General features: G+C 45.1%; 1 protein-coding gene across 5 annotated transcripts in view; it reads left to right on the forward strand.

Moving 5' to 3' along the window:
• MTF1 (metal regulatory transcription factor 1) overlaps positions 1–13,552 on the forward strand; it is a 47,039-nt gene extending 33,487 nt beyond the window's left edge. For 2 of the 5 annotated variants that reach the window (XR_010158217.1, XR_010158223.1), the window contains exons 8-11: positions 3,704–3,806; positions 4,806–5,401; positions 9,442–10,120; positions 11,972–12,724. Coding sequence is in view for 3 of the 5 variants with exons in the window: in XM_009453047.5 (XP_009451322.1) it covers positions 3,704–3,806; positions 4,806–5,401; positions 10,057–10,120; positions 11,972–12,402 (1,194 nt within the window). In the remaining 2 variants the exon portion in view is untranslated. 5 annotated transcript variants of the gene reach the window in all.
• The last annotated feature ends 203 nt before the right edge of the window (positions 13,553–13,755 follow it).

The following is a 13,755-nucleotide window of genomic DNA, read 5'->3' on the forward strand; positions in this document are numbered from 1 at the left end:
CCAGGCATGATGGCAGGCGCCTGTAGTCCCAGCTACTTGGGAGGCTGAGGCAGGAGAATGGCGTGAATCTGGGAGGCGGAGCTTGCAGTGAGTCAAGATCATGTCACTGCACTCCAGCCTGGGCAACAGAGCGAGACTCTGTCTCAAATAATAATAATAATAATAATAATAATAATAATAATAATAACAACTATGAGGAGGTTGCAAAGCTTATGCTCAGTGGTAGTTGTTAGTCAACTATTTTTCAAACTGGATTGCACCTTTTCATTGGGTTTTAAAATAGTGGTTTATAATCAGCATTTCAAAGACATCAATAGAATAGAAAAAAAATCAGAGGACATTGCACATAGTAAGGATAAGGTCTGTTTCATAGACTTGTTTCAGTTACACATATGGATATGTATATAATATGAAGAATGTATGTATATACAGTGTAAAATGTATTTCTTACTTTGTGTCACAATGAAAATTTGAAAGTCACACTATTGGCTTATGAGTTTTAACTCTGTCCGGACTGGAAGCTGGAAGTTGTCCCACATAGATTTGAGATGGAGTCTCGCTCCATCACCCAGGCTGGAGTGCAGTGGCTTGATCTCAGCTCGCTGCAACCTCCACTTCCCAGGTTCAAGTAATTCTCCTGCCTCAGCGTCCTGAGTAGCTAGGATTTGAAGCACGCACCACCATGCTCAGCTAATTTTTGTACTTTTGGTAGAGACGGGGTTTCACTGTGTTGGCCAGGCTGGTTTCGAACTCTTGACCTCAAGTGATCTGCCTGCCTCGGCCCCACAAAGTGCTGGGATTACAGGTGTGAGCCACTGCGCCTGGCCTCACATAATTTCTGACTTCACCTTCTATCATATTGGCAATCAGGATCACTGAAATGAAGAAAAAAAAAAAGGAATCACTGAATTTCCCCTCCTTCAGCTGATAGACGTAGAAGAGAATCATCAGCTGGTGGTGGTGGCTCATACTTGTAATCCCAGTGCTTTGGGAAGACTGCTTGAGGCCAGGAGTTCAAGACCAGGCTAGGCAACGTAGCAGGACCTTATCTCTACTAAAAATAATTTTTAAAAAGCAGCCAGGCATGGTGGCGTGCGCCTGTAGTCTCAGCTACTTGGGAGGTCTAGGGGAGGATCTTGAGCCTAGGAGTTCAAGGTTGCAGTGACTTGACTGCGCCACTGCACTCCCGCCTGGGTAACAGAGCTAGACCCCGTCTCAAAAAAAGAGGGGGGAAAAAAGAATTGCTCCCTTTTGGCTCCAGTGGGCAATTTAATCTTTGAGCACTTCTAGATTGGTGGACAGCCCCACTCATCACCACACTTCTGCCCAATCCCAAAGTGATCCTTCTGAGTTCTGCCTTCTAGAAGCAGAGTTGTTACAAAATGACCTTAAAACGTATGTTGGCACTAGGGCAAGATCTGCCCTAAAAAGAGGTTTTAGTTTGGTATATACAGTGTGTTTAAGTTATTTTCAATTACATGTGACCCTTGAACAACACAGGGGCTAGGGGTGCTGGCCTCCCAACCCATAACCCCCTGCACAACCAAATCCTAGTATAACTTTTGACTCCCCCAAAACTGAGCTAGCAATGGCCTTAGCCTACTGTGATTGGAAGCCTTACTGATAACATAAACAGTTTAGATTAGCAGATATTTTGAATGTTATATGTATTATGTATTGTATTCTTAAAGTAAGCTAGAAAAAATAAAATGTTAAAATCACAAGGAAGAGGAAATAAATTTACTATTTATTAAGGGGAAGTAGATCATTGTAAAGGTGATTCATCCTCATCGTCTTCACATTGAGTAGGCGGAGGAAAAGGAAGAGGAGGGGTTGGTTTTGCTGTGTCAGGGGTGGCAGAAGTGGAAAAAAGTCCCAAGTGTAAGTCCACTTGTGCAGTTCAAACGCATGTTGTTCAAGGGTCAACTGTACTTGCTTTTATTTACAAGTTGGTAGATTTCATGTAAAAATCAAAATTTCTGGGTCTGATGTGGTGGCTCACACCTATAATCCCAGCACTTTGGGAGGCTGGGGTGGGAGGATCTCTTGAGCCCAGGAGTTCCAGACCAGCCTGGACAACATAGTAAAACCCTATCTCTACAGAAAAATTAAAAAATTATCCAGATGTGGTGGCCCATACCTGTGGTCCCAGCTACTTGGAGGCTGAGGTGGGAGGATCACTTGAGCCCGGGAGTTGAAGGCTGCGGGGAGCTATGATCATACCACTGCACTCCAGCCTGGGCAACAGAGTAAAGAAACCCTGTCTCAAAAAAAAGAAAGTCAAAATTTTGCCACTTGAGTTCTGGTAATCCCTGGCCTGCATATTCCCATGGCAGCATTTGGCTGAAGCCCTTGAGGTGACTGGCATGCATTCTCTCCAGTATGCCACAACCCACCTCCCTTGCTTCACGTATTTCTGTTCCCTCTCTGGACTTTGTAGGCAGTTGCCCTTACCACTCTTGCCCTACGAACTGTAGGGGTAGAGGTGGATTGGAGGTTGACCATGGATAGAAGAACTGTAGTCTTTCCCCTTCCCTGAACTAAAGTGAAGAGTGCTTGTTTTAGTTAGTGCCTGTGGGGAGGCAGGCCCTCAGGACATTGTGTTGGGTCTCCCCCCTCACATTTTACCTTTTTGTTTTTAATGCCTCTGACCTTTTATTAAGTATAAAGGTATCACTATTGTTCATCATTGTTGTCTTGTTTATTACCATGCATACATACTAGAATATCATAGATATTATGAAAAATATTCACAATGTTATTATTACATGAGGAAAGCAAGTTGCAGGGTAATGAATATTATATAATTTTTTTTTTTTTTTTTGGATACGGAGTCTTGCTCTGTCACCCATGCTGGAGTGCAGTGGTGCGATCTTGGCTCACTGCAACCTCTGCCTCCCAGGTTCAAGCAATTCTCCTGCCTCAGCCTCCCAAGTAGCTGGGATTAGAGGCGCCTGCCACCATGCCCAGCTAATTTTTGTATTTTTAGTAGAAACGGGGTTTTACCATGTTTTCCAGGCTGGTCTCGAACTCCTTACCTCAGGTGATCTGCCCGCCCCAGCCTCCCAAAGTGCTGGGATTACAGGCATAAGCCACCACACCTGGCCTGTAATCTCATTTTTTAATGTAAGATTTGGTCTTTTAGATCAGAAGTCAGCAAGGTTTTTTTGGTAATGAGCCAGACAGTAAATATTTTAGGCTTTGTTGATTCCATGGTCTCTGTCACAACTAGTCAACTCTGCCATTGTAGCAAAAGTAGCACAGATAATATATAAATGGATGCATGTGCCCGTGTTCCAATAAAACTTTATTTACAAAAACAGGAAATCAACTGGCAAGTCATAGTGTGCCAATTCCTGTTTTAAGTGTTTGAGGGGCTGGGCATGGTGGCTCATGCCTGTAATCCTAACATTTTTAAGAGTCTGAGGTTGAGTGGATTGCTTGAGCCCAGGAGTTCAAGACCAGCCTGGGCAACGTAGTGAGATTCTGTCTCTATTAAAAAATAAATAAGTAAAAATAAAGTATTTGAGGACCCAAATCTTTAGTGGCTTAAGAAAATACATGTTACTTTAAATAGCAGAAGGTAGAAACAAGATGCATATCAAAAGATTTTCATTCTAGTTCTGCTGCTTTGAATGTGTTTTCTCATGGTGAAGAATTGTCTCAAGATGGCCAATCTCACATCTTTGTCTCTCTCCATCAGACCCAGGGCCAGGACCTCAGCACAATTTCACCAGCAATCATCTTTGAATCAATGTTCCAGAATTCAGATGATACGGCAATTCAGGAAGATCCTCAACAGACAGGTTTGTCACACGGACTCTTTCTACTCACATCTAAGCACTTGCTGACACACTGAGTCACAGGCACAATGAATCATTCTAGTTAGCGTAAATGAAGTGAGCTTTCTATAAAGGGTCAGAAAGTTTGGGTCTTTCAGTTTAATTCCATCTTTTCCCCTACTTCCCTCAGTCCTGAAGAAGAGAATCTCCTTTCCCAGAATCTTCTGTTGGCTGTAAAACCACCAAAATGGGGAGGAGCTGTGAGCTTTTTCTTCTACTTTTTTTTTTTTTTTTTTGAGACAGCGTCTCATTTTGTCACCCAGATGGGAGTGCGGTGGTGTGATCTCAGCTCACCGCAACCTCCACCTCCAGGCTTGAGTGATCCTCCCACCTCAGCCTCCTGAGTAGCTGGGACCACAGGCACGTGCTACCACACCCACCTAATTTTTTTTTTTTTTTGTATTTTTGGTAGAGATGGGGTTTTGTCATGTTGCCCAGGCTGCTCTGAAACTCCTGAGCTTAGGCAATCCACCCGCCTCAGCCTCCCAAAGTTCTAAGACTACAGGCGTGAGCCACCATGCCCAGCCTTGTGAGCTCTTTCTTCTGATGTGATACACTGTCTATGAATGGACAGGACCCACAAATCCACAAACTTCAGCTGCATATATCATACTGTGTTTCATGAAAATTTGTCTGTAAAACTTCCCATTAGTCAGAAAGTATAGTCACTAGTCATGTCAAAAAAGGATGTTTAGTCTCTTTTCCAGAAAAGCCTTAAGATACTTTTTTAAATGGTTAGAACTATATTGGGTCTTCACATTTAGGAAGTGAGGTTGATGGTGAAACGTGATACTTTGACCAGAGGTGTCACTAAATGAAAATGACAGAAAGCTGGCCTGCTAGCTATGAAGAGATCAGCTCAGTGGACTTCAGCTGTGTTTTGTTTAGCCCATAATGACTGTTTTTGTGGCTCATCTAAGGCTTGGGATATGTATATATATTTCTATTTCTTTTTCTTGCCAGCTTCCTTGATTGAAAGTTTTAATGGTGATGCAGAGTCAGTCAGTGATGTTCCGCCATCCACAGGAAATTCAGCATCTTTATCTCTTCCACTTGTACTGCAGCCTGGCCTCTCCGAGCCACCCCAGCCTCTACTACCTGCCTCAGCTCCGTCTGCTCCTCCGCCTGCTCCCTCCCTAGGACCTGGCTCCCAGCAAGCTGCATTTGGCAACCCCCCTGCTCTCTTACAACCTCCAGAAGTGCCTGTTCCCCACAGCACACAGTTTGCTGCTAATCATCAAGAGTTTCTTCCGCACCCCCAGGCACCGCAGCCCATCGTACCAGGACTTTCTGTTGTTGCTGGGGCTTCTGCATCAGCAGCGGCAGTGGCATCAGCTGTGGCAGCACCAGCCCCACCACAAAGTACTACTGAGCCCCTGCCAGCCATGGTCCAGACTCTGCCCCTGGGTGCCAACTCTGTCCTAACTAATAATCCCACAATAACCATCACCCCAACTCCCAACACAGCTATCCTGCAGTCCAGCCTAGTCATGGGAGAACAGAACTTACAATGGATATTAAATGGTGCCACCAGTTCTCCACAAAACCAAGAACAAATTGTAAGTATTATGTATGAATATACCCAGTGGGGTGAAGTGTATTTACATAGGTGACATGTTGAGAAGCTTTTACTTCAAAAAGAAAAGTGGCTGTCATATCCACCATGAAACATGTAATTCTACCTTTTAGTCATTTTCCACATAATCAAGTGGTATAAATGTAGGAAATGCTGTGGTCAGTACCTATAATAAGGAGGCAGAGAAACAGTCTTTATCTAGCAGGAGGCACTCAAACAAATATTCCTACTGATACTGGAATCTAATCACATCATCTAGTATAAAAAAGCAGTCAGCAAACTCCAGAGGTCCCAGAATATTCCAGAAAAAGGTTGTTTTCAAGGCAGAGTCAGACTGATGTGAGGGACTGATGTGACCCAGTCAGATGGCACCAGACAGCAGTGGCCAAGTCAGAGAGCTAACTTGTGCTCCCACAGCCCATCATAGAATCATTTTCTGAGGAAGTACTTGGTCTTGATGACTAGGGAAATGACTTGGTCATTCAGTTAATGCTTCATGGTGAAGAATTGTCTCAGGATGGCCAATCTCACAACTTTGAAAGCCTAATATTTGCCAGACACTACACTGAGTATCTGGAGGATACAGAAAAGAGAAAAAACATGATTTATTTTTTATAAAAACATATATTCTAGTTAAAGAGGCTAAAAATGCCAAAAAGAAAGTTAATATTACCAGTAGGTTAAATATTAAATACTAATAATGGTAATTTAAAAAACATCAACAGCTATTATTCATTGAGTCCTTACTATGTGTAAGGACTTATTGTGCTATATATTTTTTAAAATTGAGGATCTGCAATGTGTCAGTTATTACCTACATACATTATTTTTAGATTACTTTTTTTTGGACTTTATTGAACAGATGGTACAGAGAGTTTCCATAAACCCTTTCCCCACCCCTAGTTTCCCCTATTATTATTATTATTATTATTATTATTATTATTATTATTATTATATATTTTGAGGCTCTGTCACCCAGGCTAGAGTGCAGTGGTGCGATCTCAGCTCACTACAACCTCCACCTCTTGAGCTCAAGCCATCTTCCCACCTTAGCCTCCTAACTGGGACTACAGGCACCCACCACCATGACTGGCTAATTTTTTGTATTTTTTGTAGAGACGGGGTTTCGCCATGTTGCCCAGACTGGTCTTGAACTCCTAGACCCAAGCAATCTGCCTGCCTCCGTCTCCCAAAGTGCTGGGACTATAGGCGTGAGCCATCATGCCCAGCCCTCCCGTATTATTATTATTGTTTTTTCTCCCTATCATCTTGTTTTTTTCCCCTATTACTAACATCTTGCAACAGTGTGGTACATTGGTTACAACTGATGAACCAGTATTGATACATTATTATTATCTAAAGTCCATAGTTTAGGGTCCATTCTTTGTGCTGTACAGTTCTATTGGTTTTGACAAATGCATAATGTCATGTATCTACCATTAAACAATATCCAGAATAGTTTCACATTTTTTAAAATTCCTTGTCCTTCACTTATTCATCCCTTCTACCACTTCCCCCTCCCCTAGCAATCATTGATATTTTTACTATCTCTGTATAGCTGCAGCTCTATATGTCACACAAAACACATTTTAACATATTACAACAATTCTAGGAGGTAGGTCTAATTTTCCCAATGGAGAGCAGAGGTCCAGAGAGGTTAAGTGACTGGCTGAAGTTCACAGAGCTCACAAGTGGCAAAGCTGGGATTTAAGCATAAGCAGATTGATCCCAGAGTTGGTGGCTCTTGGCCACTGCGTTGAGGGGTTCAGACACTAATGGTTTGTTGGGTGGCCATACAGGTCAGGTCAGCCTTGAGATATGGGTAGGAATTAGATGGAGAAAAGGATGTACTAAGTTGGAGAACCTAGAGGTGGATGTATGCTACTATTAGACACACTAGAAAGGCAATTTGGGGCTCAACAGGGGGAACACTCAAATTCCAGAACTAGGGTGCCAACCCCGTCTAGATCTAGAGAGCCTATGTCCATTTCTAGATAGCTAGAGTCATTGGAAAGGGCTTTCCAGTATTGTGACCCAGCCCGCCTCTATGTGGTTTTTATTGTTTTCTCTGGCCCTGTCCTGGGGTGCTGAGTGAAACAAGTCATCCGTTTTCTTTTCAGATATTTAAATATGGGTCTCACTTCTCCTTTTTTTTTTTTTTTTTTTTTTGAGTCAGAGTCTTGCTCTGTTGCCTAGGCTGGAGTGCAGTGGTGCAGTCTTGGCTCACTGCAACCTCCGCCTCCTGGCTTCAAGCAATTCTCCTGCCTCAGCCTCCCAAGTAGCTGGGACTACAGGCACGCACCACCACGCCTGGCTAATTTTTGTATTTTTAGTAGAGACAGGGTTTCACCATGTTGGCCAGGCTGGTCTCCAACTCCTGACCTCAGGTGATTCGCCCACCTCGGCCTCCCAAAGTGCTGGGATTACAAGCGTGAGCCACCACGCCCAGCCTCCATTATTATTTTATAGTGTCATCTGCTATAACGAAGCCAGAAGCTTTCACTTTCCTCCCACACTCATCTTAGAGGCAATTTTAAATTTCCTTTTTAGCGAGATAAAAGACAAAGCTGCCTCAAGATAAGACTTCAAGAAAGTGGAAACCTTTTAGCCCATGTAATAGGAAGTATACTAGAGCGAAAAGGGTGATTTTCTGGGCATGGGTTTATAGTCCTACTTAGTAATAATATAAATAATGTTCTGGAACTCCTGACCTCAGGTGATCTGCCCGCTTTGGCCTCCCAAAGTGCTGGGATTACAGGCGTGAGCCACCGCGCCCGGCCTTAAATAATGAATGTTTACTGAATGTTCACCATGTGCCAAGTGTCCTACGTGCATCATCTCATTTCATCCTCACAGAGGCCTTTGAAGAGGTTTTTGGTTATTGTCTTAGTCCATTTTCTGTTGCTTATAACAGAATACCCCAAACTGGGTAATTGATAAAGAAAATACGTTTATTTCTTACATTTATGGAGGCTGAGAAGTCCAAAGTTGAGAGGGCACATCTGGAGGGCCGCCCTGCTGGTGTGGACCCTCTGCAGAGTCCTGAGGCAGCACAGGGCATCACATGGTGAGGGGTTGAACATCCTAGCTCAGGCCTCTCTTCCTCTTCATTTTTTTTTTTTTTGTTTTGACACGGAGTCTCACTCTGTTGTCCAGGCTGGAGTGCAGTGGTGTGATCTCGGCTCACTGCAACCTCCGCCTCCCAGGTTCACACCATTCTCTTGCCTCAGCCTCCCGAGTAGCTGGGATTACAGGCACCCGCCACCACACCCGTCTAATTTTTGTATTTTTAGTAGAGATGGGGTTTCACCGTATTAGCCAGGATGGTCTCGATCTCCTGACCTTGTGATCTGCCCGCCTCGGCCTCCCATAGTGCTGGGATTACAGGCGTGAGCCACCACACCTGGCCTTTTTTTTTGAGATGGAGTCTCGCTCTGTCACCTAGGCTGGAGTGCAGTGGCGCGATCTCGGCTCACTGCAAGCTCCACCACCCGGGTTCACACCATTCTCCTGCCTCAGCCTCCCGATTAGCTGGGACTACAGGCGCCTGCCACCATGCCCGGCTAATTTTTTGTATTTTTAGTAGAGACGGAGTTTCACTGTGTTAGCTAGGATGGTCTCGATCTCCTGACCTTGTGATTCACCCGCCTCGGCTTCCCAAAGTGCTGGGATTACAGGCATGAGCCACTGCGCCTGGCCTTTTTTAAGAGAGAGAATTTCACTATGTTCCAGGCTGGGCTGGCCTTGAACTCCTGGGCTCAGGTGATCCTCCTTCAGTCTTCCAAATAGCTGGGACTATAGGCATGTACCACCACACCCTCCTTCTCTTACTCTTCTTATAAAGCCACCAGTCCCACTCCCATGATAACTCATTAATCCGTGAGTGAATTAATTCATTCATGACCCAGTCACCTCTTAAAAACCCAGCCTCTCAATACTGCCACACTGGGGATTAACTTTCAACATGAGTTTTGGAGGGGACAGATACTCCATCCATAGCAGTTATTATTCCTGTTTTTACAGGTGGGGAAACAAGACTCTAAGAAGTTAAATCACATGCCCAACACCAACAACTAATAAGTGGCAGAGCTTGGACTTGAATCCAAGTGTGGCTGAATCCAGGGCCCACCCTTGAACTATGCTGTGCACCTTACAGCACAAGGCCTTTACAGGGCTGTCTGCCTGTGAGAGGAAGCCTTAACCTGTCCTTGGCATGCAGCTTAATCTCTGAGGGGAAAAAAAAGAACTTTCCAGCTTTCTTAGAAGTACTAGGGGGCAGCAGGGAATGTGGAGAGCCTGAAGGAAAGCTAGCCCTGGGATCCCTCTGAGAAGACAATCTGCTTGAGAAAAGCAACCTTGGAGGAGGAGGAGCCTTTGGATACAGAACCTACTGGATTAGGCAGCTGGGAGCCAGCCAACTAGTAGCGTACAAAGCTAACTACGTTGTCAGCACTGAATGTCAAACAGTGCAGTGACCTCATGTCAGAGCACAAACAAAACATCACTCAGTACAAAAATCCCTGAACACTAAGGGTTTTCTGTCTTCTTGGATGACCATTACAGTTGGGGAGGCTTCAGGTCCCTGGGGATCTGCCATATTACAGTGGCTATAAATGAGATTTCTTTTTCTTTTTTCAGCAGCAAGCATCTAAAGTTGAGAAGGTGTTTTTTACCACTGCAGTACCAGTAGCCAGTAGCCCAGGTATGTAATTCCATGTTAGCCTTAAGAGAAGGCAACTCTGTGGGTCCCTTGAGGCACAGCTAATTATTGCTTTGTCCCAGTTTCTAAAACTTTAAAAATCTTTAAACAGCCTCAGTTAAATTCTTCACATTGTATTGTTGGCTAGAGTATTTCATATTCTCACAACTATTAGAAGTTAGTATACGTCTGGCCAAAATACCGTGTTTAACATTCTTTAACTAGTAACAGTTCTTTCCCTTTCAGATACAGCTTTAAAATGTAGCCAGAAAAAAATTTTTGAATCACAGCTAATGCTAAAGAGGGCAGTTGTTAATTCACTGGACTCTTTTCTAATTACAGTAATGAAGAAATAGCATCTGGGTCAGAGACACATATAGAGCTGAAAGTTCCTTTTATTCAAATTCTTTATTTTATAGATTAAGACACTGGGACCCAGAAAAATTAATTGACTCCCCCAAGGTTATAAGTGAATCTGTGGTGGAACCAAAGCACTAGTTGTCAGGCCTCCCCGTTCCCACCCTGTTCTCCTGCCCATTGGCCTTTGTTTTGTTTTGTTTTTGAGACAAGGTCTCACTGTCACTCAGGCTGCAGTATGGTGGCACGATCACAGCTCACTGCAGCCTGGGCCTCCTGAGCTCAGGCAATCCTCTTGCCTCAGCCCCCCAAGTAGCTGGGACCATAGGCATGCTCCACCACCATGCCTGGCTAATTTTCTTTTTCTTCTTTCTTTTTTTTTTTTTTTTGAGATGGAGTCACGTTCTGTTGCCCAGGCTGGACTGCAGTGGCGCAATCCCGGCTCACTGCAACCCCTGCCTCCCAGGTTCAAGTGATTCTCATGTCTTAGTCTCCCAAGTAGCTGGGATTACAGGCATTCAACACTATGCCCAGCTAATTTTTGTATTTTTAGTAGAGACAAGGTTTCACCATGTTGGCCAGGCTGGTCTCGAACTCCTGACCTCAAGTGATCTGCCCACCTTGGCCTCCCAAAGTGCTGGGATTATAGGCATGAGCCACCACCCCCGGCCTAATTTTTCTTTATTATGTGTAGAGACAGAGTCTCACTATATTGGCCAGGCTGGTCTCAAACACCTGGGCTCAAGAGAATCCTCCCTTCTCAGTCTCCCAAAGTACAGGGATTACATACAGGCATGAGCCACTGCACCTCGTCCTGCCCATTGGTCTTTAGCTCTGTCAGGACACACAAAGCCTGGCTGAATATGGAGCAAGTGTTCGTACAACACATGAGAGAAAGAGAGATGAGTAAGATGTCCTAAAGGAGCTCAGAGTCTCCTGGGCAGGCAGAACCAAGCAGGTCCTGTACCGCAAGGAGAGAGGTGTGGAAGGAAAACAGCAGCACTGTGCATGTGTGCCGGGAGGCTGGGTACCGGCTTCATCCAAGCTAGTCCTCTGCATAGGCCTACAGAGAGTGGGGGAGTGAGCTACGTCTTGAAAGATGAGTGTCAGTTCTCCAGAAGAGAGGTGTCCAGGGATTTTAGTCGTAAGGAAGAGCCCACAGGCCCAGGGGTATAAAGAACGTGTCAGGAAAAGTAGGCCTCCACAGGGAGGGTGCAATGGAGAATGACTGGAAATGAAGCTGGAAATACAGGGTGCATCTAGATCGTGTGTGTGACTTTCTAAGGAAACGGGACTTTGTCTCGGGCTGGGGAGTGTCCCTCTTTTACCTCAGAGGGCATGTGGTCCAATTTAAAGCAGAACGAAGCCCGAAGTGTGGCAACCATCCTTCCCATGGTTCCCATGGCACTCTGCTCTCACCTAGTCCATGTATCCCTGTCCCTCATGCTCCTGCCCCTGCAGCTACTTGAAGAGCAGTCTCTCTTGCCTCTCTCGCAGGGAGCTCTGTCCAGCAGATTGGCCTCAGTGTTCCTGTGATCATCATCAAACAAGAAGAGGCATGTCAGTGTCAGTGTGCATGCCGGGACTCTGCAAAGGAGCGGGCATCCAGCAGGAGAAAGGGCTGCTCCTCCCCACCCCCTCCAGAGCCGAGCCCCCAGGCTCCTGATGGGCCCAGCCTGCAGCTCCCAGCGCAGACTTTTTCTTCAGCCCCTGTTCCCGGGTCATCATCCTCTACCATGCCCTCCTCCTGTGAGCAAAGCCGACAAGCAGAGACTCCTTCAGACCCTCAGACAGAAACATTAAGTGCCATGGATGTGTCAGAGTTTCTATCCCTCCAGAGCCTGGACACCCCGTCCAATCTGATTCCCATTGAAGCACTACTGCAGGGGGAGGAGGAGATGGGCCTCACCAGCAGCTTCTCCAAGTGAAGGGCCCATGTGTGCTCACCTCTGGGAAAAGTGGGTGAGCAGGAGGCATGAGGTACAATGCCTGCCATCATGGGTCAGAAATTTGAAGGATGAAGAAATCTACTGTTTGAAATCCTCACCTTTCAGACGTATTTTCTTTATTCACATCCCAGGAGCATCCATTTTAAGGAACTATTCTTTGGAAAAAAACAAAAAACAAAAAAACAACAAAAAAAGCTAAGTTATAAGTGAACTGTTTGGCTGCACTGTATGTCACTTTTGCTTGTTGTCATGTGAACTTGGAAACTAAGGTTACTCGTGTGCATAAAAATTCTAAATGAAAGGGTGTGGTTTCCATCAATCTGATGCTGCCCATCGCTTGCACTGGGGTCTTTGTGGATCGGGCAGGAGAGTTCAGTGTGTTGGGTGTTGCTCCTTCCTATGTGTCTTTTGAATCTGAGGCTGACATTTGCTTGGAAGGCCAGACCCTTGCTCCATCAGAGAGGGCAGTGGCAAAGGCCAGTGAGGCAGCTGTGAGTTGGACAGGGTTCAGGTGAGATGGTGTTGTCATTTGTGCTTAGTGTTGGTGGTGCTCAGGGTGGATAACACGGGTCGTTCTGCAGCCCGCTTCAGCACAAATAGGCAGCTTAAGGCCTGGCTCACAGGCTGTGGGGTTGATCTGGCTCTGCAGAGGCCCTAGGCAGCTTGTTGACTGCTGTCTGTTGATGACGTGTGTGCAAAGCAGGCTCTAGCAACATGATCACTGTCTTTGCCTTCCTGGTTCTTTCTCTCGGTTGGTTGCCAGGGCTTGCAGATCGCAGTGAATTTTCCTTGGGGAACATCGCTGTTTTGTCCTAGAGTGAACTTGTGGCTTATGGCCAGTGCTGTTTGGTGGTCTGCCTTCTTTTTAATGGTATTTTCTTCCTCAGAGCAGAAGGGCTGCATTTTGCTTATCAGAAGAAGGTGCAGATTTAAGGGAATTCATATGAGGTGGCATGTAATTGGCAGGCCAGGTGTCCTGGTTCCAGGTTCCAGCCAGGCTTTGGGTTGCCCTCTCCATCTCTGCCCCCCTCTGGATTTTGCATACAGCCTCATACAGTGCAAACAAGGATGTGACTTGCTCAGCTTAGTCATGTGATTTATTTAAAAAAAAAAAAAAAGAAACACAAAACGATGATCTTCTACTCAGGGTATAGCAAAACAAAAAAATTCCCTTTCCACCAAAAAGCCTGAAATGTTGCAATAAGTTATCTCATTTGGAATGTTTCATTAAGTTGTGTTATAGGAAAAAATTGTGTGTGTGTGTTATAGAATTATATCCATATGTCTGCCTTTGGCTCCAAGTCATTGCCTCTTAAAATAAAAGATACAATC

This window comes from Pan troglodytes, chromosome 1 (assembly GCF_028858775.2).
Source record: "Pan troglodytes isolate AG18354 chromosome 1, NHGRI_mPanTro3-v2.0_pri, whole genome shotgun sequence".
NCBI classification, from domain to species: domain Eukaryota; kingdom Metazoa; phylum Chordata; class Mammalia; order Primates; family Hominidae; genus Pan; species Pan troglodytes.